We start from the raw sequence: 15,324 nt of genomic DNA on the forward strand, positions 1-15,324 counted from the left end.
ATATGCTTATATTATGTACCAAACGTAATAATATTCTTTTTCAAAAAATGGAAACAAAATGTGCCAAGAACAACTAAATAATGTTTGACATTTTAATGCGTATATATATTCTACTATTTTTTTTTCATAGAAAACTTGCGTTGGAGATTTCAAAAATTAACAAAAAAAGAGATAAGAATAGATTCGAAAGAAAACATATATTTAAAACCTATATATTATAAATATTACATACATATATTTATATATTAATCATCTAAGTAAAGAGAGACAGATAGAGTATAATACGGAATGCAACTATGCCGTGAGAGATTAAACTTTTTACATTTGCAGTTGCATGTCCCTAAATGTTTAATGTGCCTTCGTACATTTATCACACGAACATTGTACTATCAATATCTCCAACTAAATTCGTCTTGTCTTTCTTTGCTTAAATTCTTATAATACAATTATTCTCTGCTTTCTTTTACACACTTTGCGTGACAACACACTCTAACGTCCAGGTACTATATGTCACGAGGTATTTTGAAAGACATTAATTCATGATGATGAAGAAGATTAAAATATAGTAATAATAGTAGTAATAATTAAACGAAGAAAAAAAAGGGGAACGAAACTACGGTAAAGAGAGAATATTTAAAAGATTGATGATAAACATTCGACAGATAATAAAAATTTACGCTTCTAATATTATTGATTATGTGCAAGCAATATTATAAATCAATAAAACCTCCACAAAGCAGGCCATCATAGAACGTGCATTTCATGTACTGTAACTGTGAAGTACACATATCACTCTATAATAGTAACTTTTACAATAAATAGTACAATAATATTAATCTTGTTGTTTCTTATTAAACGTTGGTTCTTTACTAAATGTGTGTTATACACATCGGGCAATAATAATAATAATAATAATAATAATAATAATAATAATAATAATAATATCTGTTGTAGCAAATTAAGTAAGCGTTATCGGTTGTTGAGTATATTAGAGAAATGTCTAAGCCTTGATTGTAATTCTGGCACGGGTGGTAAAGCTTCCTCCATTACGTTTCGTAATCTACACAAGTCAGGTAATTTTTCGCACGATTCGATATTTAATAATTCTGTAAAGAACGATTCCCAAGCAGTCTTCTTTGCATATCTGTGTATAATAAATGAAAAAGATTTTAAAGTTAAAATTGCAAGTGTTAGTATTGGAAAATCATTGCTAAATTATTTCGAATTCAAAATCATTTCTTACCTCGGTAACTTGGAATTTATAAACCAACGATCACCAACGTTAGACACTTTCATATAATTGCCAAATAACAAACAATGACTTGTTGCCGCTAAACAATATAAATCCGTCTGATACGTCCAAGGCTTACCAGTTTGCATTTCAATGCACGTAAATTCTTCCGTTTTAATGATATGAGTAAACGTTGTTTTTTCTGGTAACAAGCTCATATCTATACTACATCCAAAATCTATCAATTGTATCGTTGGTCTGACGTCTACTGTTGGTCTATAAAAAATAAAATTCAAATCCAAATGTAATTTATTTTTTTGTTTTGTTTAATCCTTTCGTTGCTAGCAACCTATATATGGGTCATGCTATGCGAAAGGGTTAATTAACAAAGAATCATTATTAAAAACGTAAAAATACTTACAATCGCATGAATAAGAAATTATCCGGTTTTATATCCCCGTGTATAATTTGGCATTTATGTAAATGTTCAACAATTTGAAGCATTTCGATAGTAAAGAAAATAGCAAGTGATTCATTTAATAGTTTACCAGAGGACAATTTAAATTGATTAGTTACTGTTAATAACGTTCCAAATTTGGAATATTCGGAAACTAGTACACTGACGTTATTTGTTATATAAGCTACTGAAACATCCATAAATCCTCGAAGCTGTAATCAATAACAATCGAAAATATAAATAATTATAAATGGTAATTGAATAAACTTATTAATTTAACGTCCATACTGCATACCATATGTGCATTTGTAAGGCGGGCTTTTATTTCCCTAATAATGTAATATTCCCAAACCCATGCAGGCTTTTGGGTCTTTAAAGCAACAGTTTGACCTGTTTGCATATTTACTGCTTTATAAACTGTTCCGTACATTCCTTTCCCAAGGCACTTTTCCAAATTATACGCTTCTGGTCCTTTAAGAAAATAATAAGAAAATGAATTCACTATCTAATATATTTTGTATAATAATAATAATATTATTTATAGTTTACTAACCAAGCGTAATGATAGTTGAAGGCACAAGCTTATTTAAATTAGTATTTATTCTCACATATCCTTCTGCGTGTTGCGGTTGCGGAAATTTCATGTTTCTTAAAAGACCGGCAATTAAATTTTTATCAAAAGGATTAATATTTCCGGAAGGAAGTTGAAAGATTTCTTCCTCCACTTGTTCCATTGGTTCATGCTCTTCGCATTCCATAGTATCTGTTTTTTCTTGATTGTCTATTTCACTGTTCATTTTAAAGGTAATAGATTTTCGTAAGTCACAATTATTCTTTATTTCAGACGTTATTTGATCCACATTTCGTTGTACCGTGCGTGGACTTTGAGCATTTATAGCTTGCATTTGAGCGCGCATTTTTTGCTCGTATGGTGGATTGCCCACTAGTATAGAATCGTTAGGGATTTGTTCTGGATTACGTAAAATAAAAAAAATGATCAATGTTAATATACACAATATTTAATCTAGGACGAATGAATATATACTTACGTATACTCGATTCTTTAATCAGACTCATTTCTTCTCTTGTTAATGTAAATCCTAAGGCAGCTGTTCTTGTATTAGCACTAGATGCTGAGCTGCTTGAAACGTATTCTCTAGTTGTTTCCATTATGACGCTTAATTTTTCCTCTGTGTTACCATTATGTACATCTGGAATTCTATTTAAAACAAAAAAAAAGATATATATATATATATATTAATATTATTAGATTGATAAGTTAATTATTAGAAATATATTTCTAAGGAAAATACACATACGTGTGATGTGGAACATTTTGATTTGAAAATTGTGGCACATCCTTTGGTCTATGCGATAGTCTAAAATGATTAGTCATAGGAGTAGAACTACTTAATAAAGCATTGAATGTCTCGGTATAACAAGTTTCGTCAGGTCCTGATAAAGGTGATATACCAAGATTATCATCTGTGTACAAGTTATCTTCTTCTGTTAATTTTGGTGGCATGTTTTCTTCAGGTGGTCCATTATAATCAACAACAATAGCATTTTCTTTATTTTCAGCATTCTCCAAATATTTTAAGTCTCTACGATTCATGCCTGGTGATTTGATATACGGTAGTTCAGGAGGCATTCTATAAGGTTTGTTAGCTTCGACGTTAGGTTCGCTGAACGACGAATAATGTAATGGTTTTTGAGGTTCGGAATTTTGTTGTAAAAGAGCTGGATCCAATGAGGGTGGATATTGTTGATATCCGATATCATTTGGTAACATATTGCCAAAGGAAGGATGTTGCATTTGTTGCATATGATGGTGTGGGTGATGTTGCTGATGTTGCAAATGTTGACTGTGTGGTGAATGATGTAGTTGCGAATGGGAATGGTGAAGTTGCGAATGCGATTGAAGATGTTGAGACTGAGAAAGGGATTGATGATGCAATGAGTGCGCTTGCTGGTGCGGTTGTTGATGAGGTTGTTGGTGTGGTTGTTGGTGTGGTTGTTGAGGTGGGTGCATCATTTGGTGGTGTGGATGATGTGACAGTTGTTGTACCTGCTGATCGTGATGCTGAAATAAAGTTTATTTTTATTTTGTTTTTTATTTATATGCAATTTGTTGTTTAAATATAAAAATTATTATCATACCGGTATTGGGTAATGATAAGTATTTTGTAATCCATGATTTCCGTATGGCGTGTGTTGTGCCGAAGGGACATAACTCTGATGAGAAGTATGAAAACTTTGATGATTTTCTTGATCTTCGTAAGGTTGTATATTAAATCCTTGATGATGTTTATTAGACATTGCATGCTGTGTCATGGAACTATCCATATGAATGTCAAAAGATAATTTTGTTCTAGAATCTGTCATTCGAGGTGTTATGGAATTACGAAAACGTGGTGTAGCAGGTGTAATATTTGGAGAATGCCATAAATCTTGAACAGCTGATATCGCTTCCTTTGTATTTACTGTGAGACTTTGCCCAAGTAAATGTTCTTCATTATCCGTTGATAAAGATGGCGTATGATGCGGATGCAAATAACTCGTTTGTAATTTTCTTTGCGTATTTAATTCAGCTTCCATTCTTTGAGCTTCGATCCTTTCAGCTTCAATTCTTTCTGCTTCAATTCTTTGCGCTTCTATTCGTTCGGCTTCGATTCTTTCCGCTTCGATCCTCTGAGCTTCAATTCTTTCAGCTTCGATCCTCTGCGCTTCTATTCTTTCCGCTTCGATCCTCTGCGCTTCAATTCTTTCAGCATCAATTCTTTCGGCTTCAATTTGTTCAGCTTCTATCCTTTCAATTTCTAATCTTTTTAATTCTTGCTGCTTCGCGTTTTGCTCAATTTGAATTCTGTGTCTTTCAATTTCTAAATGTTCCACTCTTCTTTGAAGCTTGAGATTATGTTGTTGTAATTCTTGCAATGTAATATTTTGACTATGAGGTTCTCTTTCCATTATTTTTTGATGGTTTTGTAAACCAACATTTCTTGAACATTTATCATCTATTTCTAAGTCAGAATACTTTTTCTGCATCTCCTGACTTTGTCTACTGAAAATATTGATATGTAAGTCGTCACGTTGTATAATACTTCAAAAACATTAGCCAATGATAAAATAAACTTATTCAATAAAAATATAAAATACCTTTTAAGAAGATAATGTTGAGCTCTAATTTCCTCCATACTTATATCCATATTATTGGCATAAACTATATCTTTAGGATAGTGTGGTTTCAGTATAACATTTAAATTTGTTCGATCTGGTACATATACTGGTATATGTATGTGCTCAGAATATTTGCTCCCATCGAAAAATGATGTATGATTAGGAAACAATCTTATTTTCTGCATGTCGTTATCATCTTGATCATCTTCGTGAACTAAAAGTAATTAAATATTTAAATAAATAATACATATATATATATATATATATATAGATTATATATATAGATTATATATATAGATTATATATATAGATTATATATATAGATTATATATATATAATTATATTAGATTATAATTAATGAATAAAATACTTTTAAAGGCAGTTTTAACAGAAGATGACAACAAATTAGATTTTTTGATACCGCTGTTCCACGGTCCAGGTTTAATTGTATTTTCTTTATGCATCATATCTTCTATGGGTACATGATCTAATATACTCGCACCTTTCATCTCTCCGTGCATATCATCCTAATATTTTTTATTAAATCATATTGTATTTACTTCGAATATTAAAGTTTTTAAATATTGTCTAACAATTAATATCACGTTTTACCTGATATATTTGGATTCGAGCATTTGGTCTAGTATTCGGCATAGGCGTAACCTGAGGTACGCTACCAGGTAAATAATCACGCACACGATGTCCAGTTCTTATCGTACCAACCTTTTTACCAGCTTTGATTGCTTTCAATGAACTAAATGCTTGTCTTTGCTCAAACAATGATATATCGCCTCTATCGTCCATGCGTCCAAGTGTTTTACGAGCTACTGCTAACTGAAAGTTTCTACGGGTGGTGCAATTATAAGAATTAATTTATTAAATGATTATATTATGCTATGCTAATTAATTTCTTGATAATAATAAAAAATTACAATTAAAGTGAATGCGATTCTTACTTATGCGCGTAATCTAATTCTTCCGACGGTTCTGCTCGAGCTCTTAAGCCTAATAAATAAATTTCATCTGCTTGTTTATAATCCTCTATTTGTTCTAATTCAAAGGCCCATGCTCTGTACATGTCCGCTACCATCGTTCCGATTCCATTATTATATAAAAGTTGATATAATTCTAAGGGATTTTTTTGCATACTTATCTACAATCAAAGTATTTTAATAAATTATTCCATGAAAGTATACTCATCGATTACTTTAATCCATTGCACTACAATTTAATGCACCGAGTTGCATGTCATATTTATGAACATGATTCATGTTTTTCATGTTTGGGTCTTCATTATAGTGCAAGAGATTAAAAAGAAAAACAACGACTCACATAATTAATCCAAAGACGTATATATCTTTGATCCTGATAATACTTTGTTTCCTTTTCGAATGTCGCCAAGCACTGTTGTAATAATTTTCCAATATGCGACTCATGACCGCTTTTAGGGTAACTTTGTTCAATCCATAATATATATTCGTACCAATTTTCTAAAGGATCGTCTCCTTCGTAATTTTTAATTGCATCTTCATATATTCTAAGATGAACAACGCATTCTTTTTAATAATTCTTCAACGATTAATAAGGGGTGAAGAAAAAGGAAAAGAAGAAGGCATAAAGATTCAAAGAAAAAACATACTGCTTTTCTTGAAGAAGTAATTGTTGAGTCTCTTCATCTTCCTGTGCTCTTAAAGCTGTTTCCAATTGAGCTGCATTTCTACCATTACGAAGTGGTTGAATGTTTTCCTTGCACAGAGCGATGACAGTTGCAGGATCCATTCCTTGCTTAACAATTTATTTCTTTCACTTTACACTCTGAAGAAGAAACACTAGAATATTTCAGTTGAATTACAAAACAAATAAAAATAATCAAATGCATAATAAGACAAATAGCATTTAAATGTTTCACACGATTAAAGGATTACATTAATAACCTGTAAAAAATTTAATACGAAAACAGAGGAACAAAAATATGATTAAAATATTATTAAAACGTAATGATAATTGAATATTTCTCTTGTCAAATTGTAATTAATATTAAAAAATAAAGAAATGGTGCGATGTCGGCATATACGCATCTTTACGAACGGTGTAACAGTTAATCGAGATCGGTGACACAAACAACGGCATATATCGAGCAGAGAATCGAAAGATAATCATTAATATCGTTTAAACATGTAATATAAATATGTTTACTTACCACTATAGTGCATAATATTCTTAATATTACATTCGTTATTTAAATTCGAAGTTAATTCGCTAGGAAAATTGCAATAAGGACGCTATCGTAGTAGACAATGTTAGGTTAGGTTTCTACTTAACGACTATCAAACCACCAACGGTTTTCGATGTCTTCTGCTACGGTGCACTTTCAAATGATCTAGAAGTAAAGTGACACTGTTGCCAAAATACAATTTCACTATTAAATACCCTTGTTTTCAACAAAATGGATTAATTAAATCATGAAAGATGAGCTCAATAAAGTTTAAACGTTAGTTTAACACGAATTACTGTAACCAAAAATTACCGACAGTACAGAGGAAGCAAGTACTACAGCTGTTAGACGAGGGGGACCTCGTTTTTGGTCCCGCAACTTCTCGATCTACGTGTGTTACTATAGCAACACTCACAATTGATACCCATTGGTCCAAGGATGCCACGTCAGTGGTTCGCAACGTCTTTTAAAATTTATTTCCAACAGAAACATTTAACCAATGACGATGCATTCTTTGTTATTGGACAGTGGTTCACATTCTTCTTGCATTGATTACACAATATCATGTGTTATTGATGATAATTATTATATGAAATTCATTTCCTTTTCCTGCTAAATATATTAACTACTTATATTTATGTACATTTTTTTTATGTATAAAACCTGTAAAAGAATTATTTGATGTCACTTACATTTCGATTTGTAAATCATATATTTGGAACAAATGTAAATGGTTTGATAGTTATTCATTTAATAACAATTATTATTTAGAAATTGTTTCTTTATATATTACACAATGTATTCGTGGTCATTTTATGTCATTTTCTTACAATCATTAATTCAAACATATATGAGACAAAATCCTTATTTTGTTCTCAGTTATATATTTTTATGTTACATGCAATTTAAATTCAAAAGGTTAATGAGAACAAAAATTCATTGCTTTACGTTATTGGATAAAGCTATGAAGCATTTGGTAAATAAACAAATTGAACATGGTAATAATTACATAGATCCTTATGCATGCGTATTAACAAACGTAGATGGAATTAAAGCATCGATACCAACTTGGTTTAATCTATGTTGCAAGTTATCTTATAAGAAGTATAAAGTATTAATTGTACCTTTCAAAGACACAGAACAAAATGTAATTTATGTTTCTGAAACTATGCGACATAATTTAGAAAATTTGTTTGATCGTATAGATTTGAATGATAAACTTTTCCTTGGTAAGTTTAATTTGCTGCAATGTACATAGTTGATGTAAGATGAAAACAAATTACAATTTTTATATTTTTCAGTTCCTACAATAGATAATATCATTAACTTTGCGAGCGAAGCTAAAGTTTCGTTAATTTCTAATCCTTATGATTGTTCAACTAACTTAATAGATGTGTTGTTAAAAAATTATTTTTCCAAACCACGCTTTTTGAGGTGGAAAGATGTATTCAGTATCAATGTAAAAGAGTATGCAAAGGATCATATATATTCTATTAATCAAATACCGTCTATGGTATATTTTAAAATCATAGCTCAAAAACTTGGTAATGATCTGATCAGCAAAGGCTGTTTTATCGTGCAAGGAGAAACATCACTTATACAAGTTAATAATATCCAAAGTTATTTTCCTTGTAAAAAAAGCTACTTATTACTGGACAAATTAATTACAAAAATAGATTTGGATTATAATTATTATCTCGAAACTTATCCGCCAACTTTGATAGAATCTTCCAATTCTTTGAAAGATTGTATTTTACCGTTCATAAACTGTGGTGAGAATTGTGTCCATATTATTATTATTTTATTTTATTAGATAGATTAGATGATATTTTTTACAGATATCCAATTACACGTAAAACCTGTGTTTCTTCTGACGGGTTCACCGGGTTCTGCAATTAACGAAATAGTAAAAATAACTTCGGAAATAACGGGCTTGCATTTACTCAATGTAGATTTTTCAGAAATTCAAACTTTAATATCAGCGCAAACCGAAGCAAAATTACGTATTTTGATACACAATGCCAATAAATGTGCACCATGTATAATTTGCTTGAACAATATTCAGGTATTTCAAATGTTTCGTATATATATGTATTAATTGTTTAAATATTGTTAACAAAAATAATAATTATTTATACAGGTATTCGGTAAAACGTTTGAAGGAAAGAAAGACGAAAGAACTGTATCGTCTTTCGTAAAAGAAATAAACGATCTTTACAGTAAAACTTTAAATTATCCAATTATAATAATAGCTACTTCGGATGGGTCTGAAATTCCTGGCGAATTATATAGAATATTTACTGAAACTATTACATTGAAAAGTTTGGATCGTCAACAGCGAATGGACATTATAAAATGGCAGTTATCATGTCAAAGAATAAATTACGATGCAGATTTATTAAAAATAGCTGAATTGTGTTCTGATTTTCAATATAAAGATTTAGTAACTTTGACATTGCATGCTATAAAAATATATTGTAAAAGAACTAAGCAATGTTCTGAGAATACCATAACGTTAACAAAGGATGACTTTGTTAAAGCTTATGGTAACATTATTACTATATTTTATAATGTTTATTATTTATTATATTATCTTTCTCAGTCTATTTAGTATAAACATTTTAAATATAATTTTTCTTTTATTTTAGAATATATACAATCGATAAATATGGATTGCGAAGGAATGCCACGTATACCGAAAGTACAGTGGAAGGATGTTGGTGGCTTAGAAGATTTAAAACACGAGATCATTCGTAGAATTCGCTTACCCCTATTGAATAATTTTGGCTTTGGACAATCTGGTATACTTTTATATGGTCCACCCGGAACAGGGAAAACTCTTATTGCTAAAGCAGTTGCAACAGAGTATCAACTTCACTTTTTGTCCATTAAAGGTCCCGAAGTTTTAAATATGTATGTCGGACAAAGTGAAAAGAATGTTAGACAAGGTAAACAAAAAATTTGTATTATGATAAATAAGATAATATAATTAATTTCAATTATTTTTGTGTAGTATTTGAAAGAGCACGTTCTGTAGCACCATGCATCATTTTCTTTGACGAGTTAGATTCGTTGGCTCCTAATCGCGGTAGAAACGGAGACAGCGGTGGCGTCATGGATCGTGTCGTTTCTCAATTGTTAGCAGAAATGGATGGTCTTGAAAAAGCAAGTAATATTTTTATTATAGGTGCTACAAACAGACCAGATTTAATCGATCCGGCTTTACTTCGACCTGGTAGATTTGATAAATTATTATACGTTGGAATCCATTCGAATTTTGATTCTGAACTTAATGTCTTAAAAGCATTAACGTATAAATTTACATTTTTAAATAATGGAAACGAGTTGATGCAACTTAAAAAAGATTTACCCGTTAATCTTACCGGTGCTGATTTATATTCTATTTGTTCCAATGCTTGGCTCAATGCTGCACGTAGGACTCTTAATATTATCAATAATAAGCAGGATAATACTACAGCAAACAAGAATGTTACAAATATTCTTGAACAATTTAATCATGTAATTGTTGAACTATCAGATTTTCAACAAGCGATACATAATTGGAGTCCATCTGTTAGTAAAGAAGAAATGCGAAGATATGAAAAAATGCAAAAGGAATTTTCTTCCAGATAAACTCAGACTCTCAATATTTTAAGATAGATTTTGTACATATGTATATATTTAAAAAAAATAATATATTTAGCAATACTTAACTATATATATATATTTTCTATTTAATATTCTAAACATAAGGTTGTACTCTAATAAATTCTACAGATAGATATAATACATGGCCTTTATATAAACGGTATTCTATTTTTATTTCAAGAAAGATAGTAAAACAATTTTTATACAGAGTAAATAATGAAATAAAGGAAAAACTATCTACACATTCTATTCTAAATATTGCACCAATTGATTAATTTTTAACGCTAGTGCATCATAGAGAATAAAAAGAATATTCGGATAAACTACTTTTATGGATCATGAAATTGTCTACTTTGCCAATAAGATATTACGTACACGATACAGCGAGATAAATATACAATATAGAAAAATAGGGCAGCTAAACTTACCAAGTCTATCTAAAAAGACGTATATATAATTTAAAGATAGTGATTGCCGCGTGAATTTACTTCAAACACATTCAATATTTTAATGCGATATGTAATTATGAAGTAATTGTTTTTTTTTTCTCTTAAAGATTGCTTTCAAACGTGTTATATGTGTGTATCTTAAAAAAATTCAATGTGTCGTCTGGGCAAATGATTACGTTACAAACGTTGCATATATCAATTTTATCTTGAAAAATCGCACACGGAAATTTAGATTTATTGTTTTGTAAATATAATATTCAATCCAGTTGCGTCTTCGTTCGAGTTCAAATATAATCCATGATGTAATCTTTGGCATTATCGTGAGGTAGATTTTTATGGCGTAAAAGGATGAATATTTATATGCATAAGAGTGAAACAAAACTTGTTTACCTTTGATGCAAATAATTTTGTCTTTTTTTTTTAATCTTCTTTTTGTTTTTCTTTTATAGTAAAAGCACTTTTCGTATCTTAGTATCATAAGAAACTTGGTTGAAGAAAGCGCGTACCAGTTTATATTTATCGTGCCATTTACTTTAATAATTTATAAAGCGACATTATTTTATTTTTTATTTTTTTTTTTGGGTGGGGAGTTTTCTTTTTTCTTTTTATATATAATTGGTACATGGTCAACGTGTATAGATATGAATGTAGAATGATGTGTAGGACAAGCTCTATATATAATATATTATTACAGAGATATTTTTTTTTGGAGCGCCTACAACATCCAGATTTTTGTATTACATTGAAATGAAAAAATGTTTATAATTCCAATACGGTTCCTCTTACGTAGCTTCCGTCATATTAATCTCAAAATATAATTTTTTGGAATATTATTTATAAGAAATACTTAATCTCTATTACTTTGCCAAGACTTTGAAGAACATCCAAAGTATTATTAATATATATTTAACGTTGTGGATATTTGAATTAACGATAAAATAATTTAATATTTCCTATTTCAACTAAATCATGAGATGATGATACATACAACGAAGTTATTATCCAATAAATAACGTTACTTCATTGACCGTAGAAAATAGAAGTTCGCGAGCGCGATGCTATTAAAATAGACTTTATGTTACAAAATTTGTCATTTATATTATACACGCGGATTAGAAAATATTAAATTGTTATAAGAATCCTAACGTGATATTTTAAATAAAAAAGAAAAAAAAATATTCACTTAGGAGTTTCATTGCGAATGATTTGTAAATGATAAATACAAAAAAATATACAATTATAATATATGATAAATAAACGGATATACAATTATAATAAAAAAAAATAATAAGTAACTAAATAGGATAAAGTTTGAAAAGAATAGCATCGTTATTGAGACGTTTATAACAATTGAATAATAATAATATCCGCATGATTATTACCACGATATACGTACGGTTACCGATCATCAAATTAAATTAGTAAAATAACTTTTGATATATCTTTTCGATCATAACGCGTACTACTAATATTATTATCATTATCATTATTATCATTAGGTCAACGATGGGATCAGTACAGTTTGTAACATAAAAAATATATGTTACAGAGTAGTTATTAATACATAACTATTTATTTATATATAAATATATATATTTATATATTCATATAATCGACTAGTTGTGCAAACTACATAAGAAAGGATCGATAACAATATAGCATTGCATAGCCAATTCATATACTAATCCCACCAATGCGTAGGAGTGTTTAAACGCGAATGATAATTATCATTTAACTATATATAATCATCTTTTTTGTTAATTATATATCGATAGGATACGACAGAACAGTCAAGGGGTCTGCATTTATTGCAGTATACATATCAAACATAAGTATCACATTTGATAAATACGTTAAACGTATTTGCGCATATACACATGGTACGTGTAACTTTCTCATTGTCATTTTTCCCATCATCGTCATCATCATTCTCGTCATCACCGTCATTATTATCATCATTACCTCCGCACTGAATTTAATAATAAAATTATTTTTTTGCTAACTTTTAAGTGTACATCTAGAAACAATTTTTTGTCGTTAATTGTGCGAGAAAAAAAGGGAAAATAAAAATAAATAAAAATAAGTGAAAGATTGTAGCACTTTACGCTTGTTGGTAAGTGAAGTTCGCAAAAAAATACTTTGTACTCGGCGGGTATAAATAATTACGTGTTCTTTTTTCTTTATTCTATTTCTACTTCTTCTTCTTTCTTTTTTTCTCTAGTACTATTATAACTATTCTTTATTTTTTTCTCTTGAATTCGTCAGTCCCAAATTATCGCACAAAATCTACCAATCTTCCTTTAAATACCATGGTATTTCCAAATGGGAGATGCGTACGTAGTTTCGTGCTCTGATAACGTTTATCATAACTAACAATAAAGATTATACATCGTTAGAGTGATTTTGTTATATATATATATAATTAATTATTATAAATAATTTATTTTTTTATTAGATAATATACTTCAACGAATATCACCGTTTCTTCACTCTTTTCTTTTTCATTTATGTTATTCCATCACGATCATGCAATCTTCATCGTTAGTTATCTCATACAATTATATTTTTAGCATTGTGTGATGCTAAATTATATGAAAAAAAAAAAAATTACAGGGAGATAGTTATATTTGATAAGATAGATAGGAAGTTAAATTGGCTAAAGGATTCTTTCCTAACACCACAGAAGTCTCTAAATATCTTATATCACGATCGAAGAATAACGTTTTCCACGTCAAAAATAATGTCTTATGGGTAAAACTGGTCATGATCCAGCAGTGGTCGAGCCTAAAAAATAAGAAAAAAACGCAACAATAAAAAACACAATTGATCGCGTATACTTTCAACATCGAGAAAACAAAAAAAAAAGAAAAATCTACGATCTATAATAGCAGATTAAATAGGTAAAAATCAAAGTGTTGCATTACCGGGTCAAGATTTCGTCGCGAATTCGTGCAAAATGTCGCAAGCCATTTCAAAATCGTTCCTTGTGATACCCAAAGCCCTTATCACAGCGTCCTGTGCAAAACCAAGCGAGGTGAGCCTGGTGATATGTTCAATATTGACGTTTTCGTAAGCAGCAGCTTCCGGTTTGCTCGTTGGACCATTAATATCATCCCTGGCCTTCATGAGAGCAGTCAAACGTGCCCGGTTTACTTCGAGATTGATATTTTTCACAACGTGTTGCCTTGTACCGGGTATGACGATCGTATTTTCGTATTGGTGATCTTGTTTCGAAGTTTCCTTGCTTCCTTTAGGTGGCCTCGGGGCGGATAAGGGTGGTGGTACCGGTGGTACAACATTGTTTACATTTGCTAAAGTTGTAGTTGTAGTAGGTGTTGTTGTTGTAGTTGCTGTTGCTGTTGTTGTTGTTATTGTTGTTGCAGTTGCAGTTGCTGTTGTTGCCATTGCCGTAGTAATAATAGTAGTAGTCGTCGTAGTTGCTGTTGTTATTGTTGCTGTGCAATTATTTGAAATAATACGATTTCCTTTCTCCGGTAATATCGGTGGAACGTGAACTATGGCGGATACGTGATTTCCGTGAGATGATCGAACGTGACCACTTCCTCTGATTACTGTGGGTGGTACCGCAGGTGGTACAGGTGGCATTTGCGATGGCGAGGAAGCTCTGTGCAGCATATCGTACTTCACCTCGTTATTAACTACAATAAATTCATTGTTATCTCGCATATCAATATTTCAATATGACATTTCGTATAGATATATTATTGGAAAGGTACTTTTATTGTGTTGACTATCAGCAGTTGAACTTAGAATGACGGTGACAGAGGATGGCGGAGGTGGTGCGTTTTCTTTCGGAACAACCAAATGCGAACGACCATTTCGAAGATGATTACTCGGCGTTGGTGATGGCGATGGACGTCTTGGAGGTAACGGTGGACTTGGTACGATTCTTCGAGGTGGTATCGGTGAATTTGTTGGACTACTATCATCTTCGTCATCCGAGTCGTCGCAAATAAGTCCGTTCCTTAGCTCCATTATATCCTAAAACATCCAGATCAGAAGGGGGAAGTCGTTAATGATGTCTTCGTTCTAAAAATTCGTCAATTTTTAACGCAACTGTATTGGTTTTTATTTTATTCGATGGTTTTTCAATTCTTTAAAAATATATATGGATATATATATA

At 30.6% G+C, this 15,324-nt stretch overlaps 3 protein-coding genes across 7 annotated transcripts in view; 1 reads left to right on the top strand and 2 right to left on the bottom strand.

The window, feature by feature from the left end:
- Positions 1 to 649: 649 nt before the first annotated feature.
- Positions 650 to 7,490, bottom strand: LOC106788584. 4 transcript variants are annotated; one of them, XM_014751983.1, is made up of 15 exons: positions 7,069 to 7,490; positions 6,508 to 6,683; positions 6,201 to 6,405; positions 5,825 to 6,021; positions 5,481 to 5,712; positions 5,239 to 5,395; positions 4,848 to 5,082; positions 3,849 to 4,752; positions 3,008 to 3,771; positions 2,738 to 2,907; positions 2,242 to 2,658; positions 1,984 to 2,159; positions 1,653 to 1,900; positions 1,244 to 1,507; positions 650 to 1,144 (listed from the first exon to the last, which is right to left on the bottom strand). In XM_014751983.1, exons 2-15 carry the CDS (start codon positions 6,645 to 6,647, stop codon positions 970 to 972), a joined length of 4,284 nt encoding a protein of 1,427 aa, XP_014607469.1. In that variant the 5' UTR covers positions 6,648 to 6,683; positions 7,069 to 7,490; the 3' UTR covers positions 650 to 969. The 4 variants fall into 4 exon arrangements, with proteins under 4 accessions (XP_014607469.1, XP_014607471.1, XP_014607470.1 ...); XM_014751985.1 differs by having other exon boundaries at positions 5,290 to 5,395; positions 6,508 to 6,697; XM_014751984.1 differs by having other exon boundaries at positions 3,849 to 4,749; positions 6,508 to 6,697.
- Positions 7,491 to 7,718: 228 nt separating this feature from the next.
- Positions 7,719 to 11,861, top strand: LOC106788585 (peroxisome assembly factor 2). Of its 2 annotated transcripts, none has more exons than XM_014751988.1 (6): positions 7,719 to 8,312; positions 8,385 to 8,852; positions 8,922 to 9,148; positions 9,224 to 9,629; positions 9,732 to 10,031; positions 10,097 to 11,861. In XM_014751988.1, exons 1-6 carry the CDS (start codon positions 7,880 to 7,882, stop codon positions 10,714 to 10,716), a joined length of 2,454 nt encoding a protein of 817 aa, XP_014607474.1. In that variant the 5' UTR covers positions 7,719 to 7,879; the 3' UTR covers positions 10,717 to 11,861. The 2 variants fall into 2 exon arrangements, with proteins under 2 accessions (XP_014607474.1, XP_014607473.1); XM_014751987.1 differs by having other exon boundaries at positions 7,720 to 8,312; positions 8,385 to 8,855.
- A 1,558-nt stretch (positions 11,862 to 13,419) lies between these two features.
- LOC106788578 (E3 ubiquitin-protein ligase CBL-B) overlaps positions 13,420 to 15,324 on the bottom strand; it is a 43,039-nt gene continuing 41,134 nt past the window's right edge. Inside the window, exons 6-10 of the mRNA XM_014751975.1 lie at positions 14,918 to 15,182; positions 14,751 to 14,839; positions 14,660 to 14,690; positions 14,105 to 14,536; positions 13,420 to 13,964 (exon numbers count right to left, since the gene is read on the bottom strand). Coding sequence (XP_014607461.1) covers positions 14,109 to 14,536; positions 14,660 to 14,690; positions 14,751 to 14,839; positions 14,918 to 15,182 — 813 coding nt within the window. The 3' untranslated portion in view covers positions 13,420 to 13,964; positions 14,105 to 14,108. The remainder of the gene's footprint in view (positions 13,965 to 14,104; positions 14,537 to 14,659; positions 14,691 to 14,750; positions 14,840 to 14,917; positions 15,183 to 15,324) is intronic.

This window comes from Polistes canadensis, unplaced genomic scaffold (assembly GCF_001313835.1).
Source record: "Polistes canadensis isolate GaletaPanama2010 unplaced genomic scaffold, ASM131383v1 scaffold_144, whole genome shotgun sequence".
NCBI classification, from domain to species: Eukaryota; Metazoa; Arthropoda; class Insecta; order Hymenoptera; family Vespidae; genus Polistes; species Polistes canadensis.